The 10,057-nt window shown below is 42.2% G+C and overlaps 1 protein-coding gene across 1 annotated transcript; it reads left to right on the top strand.

Annotated features, from left to right (window-relative positions):
- The first annotated feature begins 126 nt into the window (after nucleotides 1–126).
- Nucleotides 127–9,465, top strand: LOC133955015 (probable E3 ubiquitin-protein ligase HERC3). Its single transcript, XM_062389653.1, has 23 exons — nucleotides 127–386; nucleotides 746–866; nucleotides 991–1,067; nucleotides 1,417–1,638; nucleotides 1,945–2,036; nucleotides 2,351–2,481; nucleotides 2,612–2,736; nucleotides 2,817–2,893; nucleotides 2,974–3,080; nucleotides 3,208–3,267; nucleotides 3,396–3,501; nucleotides 3,644–3,836; nucleotides 3,968–4,116; nucleotides 4,324–4,505; nucleotides 4,589–4,655; nucleotides 5,470–5,607; nucleotides 5,699–5,845; nucleotides 5,980–6,146; nucleotides 6,285–6,351; nucleotides 6,459–6,529; nucleotides 7,001–7,184; nucleotides 7,326–7,428; nucleotides 7,744–9,465. The coding sequence occupies exons 1-23, from the start codon at nucleotides 167–169 to the stop codon at nucleotides 7,953–7,955; spliced, it is 3,018 nt and encodes a 1,005-aa protein (XP_062245637.1). The 5' UTR covers nucleotides 127–166; the 3' UTR covers nucleotides 7,956–9,465.
- Nucleotides 9,466–10,057: the final 592 nt, after the last annotated feature.

The raw sequence follows: 10,057 nt of genomic DNA on the forward strand, positions 1-10,057 counted from the left end.
TTTATTTATTCATTTATTTATTTATTTCTGTATTTATTTATACATTTATTTATTTTTACTTATGTCATGTATGGTCCTCCATAGGATTCGGGTTCAGTTTTGTTTCTCTGTCACAGCTGCAGAGGTTTAAAAGAGCCGGAGCTGCGGGACACGCCTCACATGCACCATGTTTTCCTGGGGAGAGGACTGTCACCGGGTCTTCTGGTCCAAACGCCCCCCTGTGGACGGGTCAACAGAGGCCAGGGTTCACCAGTTTAACCCGGGTTATCTCATCCGGGGCCTGTCTGCGGGACACAGTGTCCTCAGCTTCATCAAGACCAACGGAGATGCTTTTATCATCCGGACACATGAGAACAAGGAGGGAAGAAGACTCCGAGGGAAACAGAGTGAGAAACAGCTGCTGCTATTTATCTTTACTCTTTTTAAACCTGCTCACTTTATTAATATATTATGTTATCTTTCATATAACTGTCTCTCTCATATCTTCCTCCTTTGTTCACTTTTATTATTTCTTTTGCTATGAGATGTTTAGTTAAATTCTGACAAACAGGTGGTAGATCCACAGGTAGAGATCTGGGACCCCCTGCTGGTGGGTTGGGGCTTGGGGGGAGGCCTCTCCTATGCGAGGGGGGGGCTGCTTCATCCTCTTGACACTAAAACCAGTTCATCTCTTACCTGTGATGCTCCCAGTGAACCAGCCTCCTCCCGGTTCCTCTGTATGAGCCGCTGTGGTTTGTGTCCTCAGAGTTCGTGGAGTGCGGAGAGAAGATCCAGGCTGTGAGCTGCACTGATGACGTAGTGTCCCTGCTGACTGACAGCGGCTCGGTCCTCTGTGTGGACACCACGCGCCCCCCCTTCACACCAAGGTCAGAGACACCAGGTGTTTTCTGCTCAGCCTCAAATTAAGATATGGAATTGTTATAATAACAATACTTATTATTGTTATTACAGTATGTACCATGATGATTAGTTTCTGTTCTGTTTTCTCAGGCCGATGAAGGAGTTGTGTAACATACCTGTTTGTCAGGTGGCGTGTGGGAGTCAACACTCAGTCGCCCTGACTCACGGTAGAGTGACACCACACTGATGACATCACAAATACATTGATTGAGATCATAGAGTTTATACAAAGATCATAGATTGTAAATACAGATTTATTTGATCTGCACAGTGGCCTCGGCTGTACATCATGATGTCACAACTCATTTTAAATTAACAATTAAAACCCAAATGATAAGAAACCTGGAGACACGTCATGTGTCCATCTTTATTTACAATCATTGATAAAGATGAACGATATGACAGCTTCACACCGCCACCTGGTGGACGGCCACAGTACAGGTCATAAAGCTCACCTCCTCCGTGTCGGTTGATGGGACATGGACCAAACTAATCTCACAGGTGGTTTCTCCACAGATGGCCGGGTGTACACGTGGGGTCAGGACTCCAGGGGCCAGCTGGGTCTGGGCCAGGGGAAGCCCTTCGCCAACTCACCCCAGCAGCTCCGCTCCCTGTCGTCGACCCCACTGGTTCAGGTCGCCGCGGGGGGGGAGCAGAGCTTCGCCCTCTCTGTCAGTGGAGGTGTGTTCGGCTGGGGAAGAAATGACCGTGGGCAGCTCGGGCTGGGAGACACAACAGGTGCTGTACCGTGAAAGGATCTATAAGTGGAAATTGAATATAAAATAATCCTAATGTGTTTTATCTAAATCGTAGGAATTGTTGGTATCTTTACCCTAGAACGAGCCCTTTATATTTAAATACTTTATATTTAAATACTTTCTATTTACATCAGGAGCGGGTCCTCTCTACGGAGAGGCTGCAACATGCAACTTCACCACTAGATGTCACTACATTCTACACACTGAGCCTTTAAAGCTGAATTTATCAAACAGTAAGAACATTTGAAATTCATCTGTCACACGTTTGTTCATTTCTCTGCTACAGACAGACAGACACCAGCTCCAGTTAAAGGTCTGAACATGAAGGGAACTGTTCACATTTCCTGTGGGAAGGATCACACTGCTACTCTAACTAAGGTAATTTAAAAAAGCTAGTAACATAAATGTTTAGTTTAAATACTTAGAGGTTGTGTTTCTGTCGGCATCCATAAAGATGGACGACATGAAAGCTCCCCAAAAAATGAAGCCATGTCATCTTTATCGCCACCTTGTGCCTGACTGTGGCAAATTTCATATACCTTGCCTCCTCCATGTTAGTAGATGGGATATGGACAAAACTAAAACATTGAGTATGCGTTAAATAAATTATTGACAGCATGAGACTGACTCGCGATTGATGAGAGTGTGTATTATCGGGACTTTGAACCGTTGCCCTCTGGCTGCTTCCTCAGGGTGGTGCTGTGTTTACGTTCGGCTCGGGGCAGTTCGGGCAGCTCGGGCACAACTCGTTCTCTGATCAGCTCCGTCCTCGTCTTGTTGCCCAGCTGTTGGGGGCAAAGGTCACCGAGATCGCATGTGGACTGTACAGTATACCTACTATTTCTTCTTTAAAGAATTTCCCTTAATAAAATATTGATGCTTGGAACTTGCTTTTAAGAACCAACGTGGATCAAAGTGTCTCTAATGAAGTTTTTAATTCATTATCTCCTTAGACACCACACGTTAGTGTCCACAGACACCAAGAAGGTTTACTCCTTTGGGTTTGGAGAGCAAGGGCAGCTGGGACACGGAGGCGAGAGTCATCCGTCTGTGCCGCTCCCCGTTCAACTGCCACAAGGTTTCGATGAAGTCATGAAGGAACAATAACCTAACGTATGACGGAGATGATATTTTGACTCAGTACTTTTTTAATTCCAGGCAGCAGTGATGGTCCCAATATTACAAACATCTTCGCAGGAGGAAACTGTTCATTTGCGACATGCTCGTCTAACGAGGTACCGACACTAATACACTGACACACTCAGGGATGGAAGGATAATAATGACCACATCAACTCAACCAGTTTATTTTGCAGGAGCCAAACACTGACGGGGTCAGTAATGCCCCACAGTCTTGTCTTGATGACATGATCGACAAATGGACGTCTGAATGTGATGCAAAAACCTGGAAAAATATAAAACAGTGAGTATATGACATGTTCTCTGTAGGTCAGGAGTTTGCTGATTAGCCTGATGGTTTCATGACTGTTACTGTAAATATATTGATCAACAAATCCAAGATCCAAACACTTGCTATTAAATCTTCACAGGGAAATCCACAGGACTTTTTCCATAGCATCTTGTATGAATCAAAGTTTCCTGGAGAAAAGGTAAACACGGAACCTCTTTGCACGACTATCCCTTCTTTTCTTATCTGGTGAAGTTCTAATATGAGGAGAACTTTCACTCTCACTTCCGCATGGATTTGACCAAACGTTGTTTTGCTTTGTGTTGTTAGAAAAGACAAACATTTCCAGACCTCATCAAAGTACCACGGCGTGAACTTGTCGCTTGCACGACTCGCTTTCAAGAGACTGGTGAGGAAGGACGATGTTTTGTCAGAGGTGCGTAACTGTTTGTTAAGTGTTGCTTTTCTAAATTTGATTGTTTTAATCAAGGGAAATGATTCCTTCTCGCAGGTGAAGTGAAAAAGTTCTTCTGAAATCCTTGGTGGAGGTAATGAGTGGATCTTTTTCCAACCAACAGGTGGTGGCTGCTGTCCTGAAGCTGCTTCCCTCTTTTGAGGATCCAGTGGGAGTGGAGGGGTTGAGGATCTTCTTGCTTCTCAATGATCTTCTTCACGTGATCCAGAAGCTCCATCGACCACAGAGCACCGAGCTCGCTCACGCCGTTGCTGCTGCCGTTCTGAAGCTGTCTGCTGAGAACCTTCAGGTCATAGGTACTGCGACCACTGCACGAGCAAGCTATTTTTACAAGAATTTCGTCCAACAGATCGCACAAAAATCGCGATAACGTGGCCGTGTCCTTGACCTCCGCTGAGTTTTTAAATGTTCATGTTGTCTTCCTCAGGAAACTGGTGGACGACACTGTCAGCCTCCACCATATCAGCATATGTTAGGGTTTGGAAGAAAGCCCTCTCAGACATGCTCTCCTCAACCTTTGATCCTCCCCGCTCCAGATTCAGAAATCTGTTACAAGTCCTCCAGTACATGTACAATGTTAGTATGCCTCAATACTTGTGTTTTCCATAAATATTACTCTGCATAATCCCAACGTACGGAGCTCCCGAAGGGTCAAGTGGAAGAAGAGATTTCTTCACAGGACCCTTCGGGGGCTCCGTACAAATTTTGCACACTTTTCTACAAAATGAAGCTTGTTTACTTTTTTAATTTGTTCACTAAATGAATAAAACTTCTGTGTTAAAGGCAAACAGCAGGACCTCAGAGTCTCAAAGGCTGCCAGACAGCGACTTCTATTTGCTCATGGACCCAATCTTTCTTGGTTTGGATCTGTGTCAATGGACTTTACAGACTAAACGAAATGTAAAAAAAAAGGAAAGTTGCAGTCCCTGTCTATTCATGTTAAAACAGAATGGTGGCCACATACAGTACATGTATATTTAAACCTAAATGATGTATAATCTCTCTTTTCCTTCTAGATGATGGATGCTGAGCCTCTTATCATTGGTAGATTTCCAATTGTGATGGATCTGAAATCAAAGAAATGGATTCTTGATGTTTATGCAGAAGGCATCAAGGTAACTGAGGTCCTGAGCTGCGCCTCATGAGAAAAAGCTTTAAAGGGGACATATTATGAAAATTCCACTTTTGTAGTGCTTCTACACGTTAATTTGGGTATCTGGCATGTCTACAGTTCCAAAAACTCTGGAAAAAAACTACTCCCACGATTTGTTGTGGTTCCTCTATGTCAGAAACGATACGCAGGAGTGCGTCTAATGGGATTATGACAGAAAAAGACGTCATAGCCAAACCATGCCCATGTATGGAGTCTTGCTACACACGCGTTAGCCCGGCTCTGGCCGGCTCCAGCCGGTGAGCCAGCTAGCGCTAGCTCGCAAGCTCCGGCGCCCGGGAGCCAGCTAGTGTTAGCTCGCTAGCGTTAGCTCGCTGCTGCTACCCTTCAGACATTTAAGTGGCCGCATAAACATGCAGATTGACATGGCGGAGACCCATGACGATCGGTATGTTTGTATCTCGTGAAGGAGGGAGGAGGGTGGGGGGGCACTCAAAACAGGTCAATCTGAGGAAGGCTGTTTTAGACAGGGTAAAAAGGTGCTGTTTTGTAGACTGACAGTTACGTCAATTCTGGTCGTAATCCCATTGGACGCACTCTAGCGTATAGTTTCTGACATAGAGGAACCACAACAAATCGCGGGATTTGTTTTTTTCCAGAGTTTTTGGGACGGTAGACAGATACCCAAATGAACGTGTAGAAGCACTACAAAAGTGTAATTTTTATAATATGTCCCCTTCAAGATGTGTTGAGATTTATTATCTATAAAATTGGTTGAGACTGTAAATGATCTCTAACTGGACCTATTTAAATTTTAGTTGAATAGCCCTGGACTAGAACATCTGCTTGCTGAAGATTCACTTTTTAAACTGAAGCTGAGACGGGCATCCATTTCAGAAGACACTTTTGAACAACTGGATGCTGTTCTTCACACGGACTACAAAAAAAGACTTGTGGTATAGTTGATCGCCGTGGCATGGCCAGAATTTGCAGTATGGAATTGTCTCCTCTGATATTAGTTACAAACATTTTCCTTTGGTCTTCTAGGTCTTTTTTGATGAGAACTTTGAGCAAGACGATGTCAATGTCAACATCAGCGACTTTTTTAATGACGTCTTTCACGAGCTGGTGTCCGACGAATCAGGGATGTTCATTTTCAACGACTCCAAAACACTTGCATGGTTCCCTTCAAATGTAAGATTTAAAATCCACATACAGGAAAACAAATATTCACTTCATACTTTAACTCTTCGCAGATCATCAGTTCAGTATTTAAGCTATGACTACAGTGGATTCATGGTTTTAATTGTCACTTCCATCAACACCAGGCAACACACGACCACCACAGGTACTTCCTGTTCGGAGTTCTGTGTGGATTGGCTTTGCACAACCAGTGCATCATACACCTACCGTTCTCAATGGCTCTGTTCAAGAAGCTGCTCGGTGTGAAGCCTTCGCTGGAGGACCTAATGGAATTCAGTCCAGACGTCGGAAAGTAAGTGAAAATAAATATAAAATTCAAATAACATACTCTTTTGCTGTAGGGCGCTGTAAGTACTTCTCTCAGAGTACAATGTAAACATTGTGAAATCTCAATGATGCTTGAATATTCCTGCTTGTGTTGTGTTTGTAGGAGTCTGCTGTCCATCCTGGAAGAATATGGGGACAAAGAGTTGGAAAGCCTAGGCTTGGATTTTACAGTAGGTGTTTTACAGATGGTCAATAACTGACCACATTTATCCTTCAGATCAACTGATTGATTTATATCAGTTCCCAAAGCAGTGATATCGTTCTTCTTTCTTAACAGATCAGCTGGGATGGGACAGACGTTGACCTTGATCCCACAAACCCTGAAAAAAATGTGACAAGTCAAAACAAGTAAGGACCATGGAAGCAGCTAAATGTCACTTTCATATATTTTGTGCAACACAATTATTAAGAAGCCCCTTTAAAACATTTTTAACGCAATATCGGGGGTGTCAATTGTCCAGAGGTTGAGGCTGATTTATGTACAAAATTAGATGTGGCCATTTAAAGGATGTAACCATCACTGCACACGTTTTCATTTTCTTTACGTTGGCATTGTTGTTAAGAAATCCAATCCACTAGAGGGCAGCGCAGAATTGAGATTTTCTAAAAACAAGAACCATGACTATGGTTTAAGAGGTTGTGATAGTTTAATTATTTGTTATATTGTTGATTATAACCAAGAGGAAACATGAAAAATAGGGCCCAGAATTGATCCTTGAGGTACACCACGAGTACACTTTTAAGTGAAAGAGGGCAAGTCATGATTTATGAGTTGCGTGAATCTGTTTGTTGGATTAAAACTTAGAATCTGCTTAACAGGAGGGAGTTTGTGGACGCCTACGTGAATCATGCCTTCAACACATCTGTGGAGAGCGTGTTTCTGGAGTTCAAGAGAGGCTTCTACACGGTTTACGACCGGGACTTGTTGAAGGTTTTGCGGCCAAAGGAGCTGAAGGAAGTCCTGCAGGGCAAAGACTTCTGTGACTGGGAAACGCTGAAACAGGTAGAATCAAAACAAGAGCTTCTTGTGTTCCTGTGTTCTCTAAAACTACAACTAATTAGTCACGTTTTAATTTGCTTGATTTGAATCCTACAAATGATTATGACAGCAAGTTATTCTAACAACATATTTCCCTCTAATTAGAACACACTTTACGAGCGGCCGTACCAGGTTGACCACCCCAACATGCAGATGTTTTGGGAGGTTTTTGATGAACTAACCGAGGATCAGAAGAAGAAGCTCCTATGTAAGTATTCAATTTAAAATGTTAAACTATCAAAATCAAGACAGATAAATGATTTATATTAGTAATGTACTAGACCAGACTTTCTATATGTGCTCAGAATGAAGGGAGAACTAGTTGGTCATTTTAATCTGACCATGCAGAGATAGATTTCTTCAATCTAGAGTCAGGAACATTTTAATATTCACTTTTCTGTTTAGTGTACGATGATGATAGAATCGATAAACTAATGAAGAGAATGCAAAGCTTTATACTGATGATATCACCAAAATAAATCAATTAAAGAATCTCTTTGTTTACCACTTCTCTCTCCTCAAGGGTTTGTGACCGGTTTTGAAAGGTTGCCCATTCTTGACAATAAAAGCATGACCATCAGGCTCAAGTGCGTCGGTGATGTCTCTCAGGACCAGTTCTACCCTGAAACACACACGTGTTACCATTATCTGGATCTGCCCCTATACTCAACCAGGGAGATTATGAAAACCAAGCTGACAGAGGCCCTAAGCAACAGTAGAAGAAGCTACAAGTGAGGGTGGAACTCTGCCGCAAGTATTCTGCACTGAACAGAGGGCGGAACGTAGTGAAAACACTTTGTAAATCGACCAAACACCATCCATTGTACTGTACCTGCACCTGTGTACTGGCCCACATGACAGGCTTACATTTCTTAAGAGGGCGAGTGGACTAAGTGGTTGTATAATGTGATGGGAGATTTTATATTTAGATATGTTTCATGCAAGGAATTACAGTTATAGATGGAAATATTATTCTGATGTGTTCCTGTGTGTTTAAGACTGAAAACATGTGGGGGTCAGCTTGGCAGACTCAGATGTGTATTCGTTGGAGATTCCTCTGTGCCTCTGTTGAGACAAAAGGTATTCACACCTATGTACAGGGTCATCCAGCAGGACGGGGGTTCACTGAGTCTAAGCAGATGCCTGATGTTGTTGTAACTTTCGAAGGGGTCCTCATTCAGATTGGAGGTGACCAAATCTAAGCTTGAAGACAACACGCAGAGAGCTGATTGGATAAACATTCTACCTCTGTGAAAGGAGGGGCTTATTTAGTATAAATCAAACGTGATTCCATTGTTCTGTGCCATTGCCCCTAGTCTGACTAAGTGACAGGGCGCTCTGGTCCCTAGCCGCAGCTAGGTAGAATTGTATGAACCAGAATTGATAATTGTCTTTGCTGTGAAATGTAATTAAATATTCCATTACAATAACAAAAACGAATGCCTCAAAGTAAAAAATACCTGTATGTAGAGAAGTCTTAAATAAATAGGGGTGATAAATATTTTTGTGTTTATATAGGTTCATTATTTAATTCAACTGCAAACTTGACATGGGAACTTGTAGAAAATACATGTGTGTGTGCACAGCAGTCACTTTCAATGCCTATCATAGATTCATTGCTCAAACAATTTATTAGGGTGCCTGCATTAACTGTAAAGAAAAGGTTCGATTAGTGCCAATCTGCGTAAGAAATGTTTATTCTCTGTGAGGCTGCGTCTGGGCGATAAATCAAAAAAGGAGATCCAATATGCTTTGAGTGCCTTAAATGCCGTAAAGCTTCTAATTGATCCAAGTCTTTCAGAGCATTAAAAAGGAAATTAACAGCAACTTACAAACTCTTTAATGGCGGCCAGCAACAAATGAGGCTTCCTCCGTCACCCCGTCTCCATTCATGCACTAACCAGGGAACAGGTGATGTTTATCCTCCTACACCATGTGACCTGATTGCGACCTATTGCTCGAACGATGACCATTCTTAGATATATGTGATTTAACGATATTGATATTGATATTGTCTCTAAAGTGTTGACTGGATTTCTCAGGTTGGATGTAGAGCAATATTTAAGTATTTTTCATAAACGTTGGGTCTTTAGTAACAACTGCTGTCATCCTTCGATTGTGCAAATGTTCATGTGTTCACTGTTTTTCTTTTCTTTCTCTTTTTTCTATGCTTGTTGTATTTGGAAATTCTGGATTTACATTCGTGTGGAAAATAATAAAAGAAATCTGACATTTGTTTAAATAAGTCGTTATTATTTTTTTTACTTAAGTTTGGCAATAATACACAATTACTGTTAGACACTGAACCCTAACTTGAGTGCATGATCTTGGTGAATGACATTGAATCGTGTGCTATTATTTGGATACGAATTTCGTCCACCGGTTCGCACAAAAATCGCGATAACGCGACCGAACGATGAATGGGACTCAAGGTCTCTCGCCCTAAAGAGCGAGAGGGCGAAAATGAGTGTTTTGAGACCCTTTCTTCGTCACTAAAACTGCTCTCAGATCCCCAAACAGAGGTTCTCAGACATGATTTTTAGATATCATAGATGGTGAAGACGTAACCGTCGCAGACATGTCCCTCTCAAATCTCTAGGAGTTCTGCTTATATCCGCCACAAGTAATCAATAATTATTTCCAACGCCATCCCCCATTGGGTTTCATGTCAATTTTGACCGATATTTCTGGAGAGAGTAAAACCGAAAAATAAAACCTAAATCGCTCCCACGGGTTAGGGTTAGGGTTAGGGTTAGGGTTAGCTCTCACCAATGAAATTATATATCTGATTGTTCTTTAATGTCTTGTGATTCTCAAAATGTTTTAATTTTACAGAT

This window comes from Platichthys flesus, chromosome 6 (genome assembly GCF_949316205.1).
Source record: "Platichthys flesus chromosome 6, fPlaFle2.1, whole genome shotgun sequence".
NCBI classification, from domain to species: domain Eukaryota; kingdom Metazoa; phylum Chordata; class Actinopteri; order Pleuronectiformes; family Pleuronectidae; genus Platichthys; species Platichthys flesus.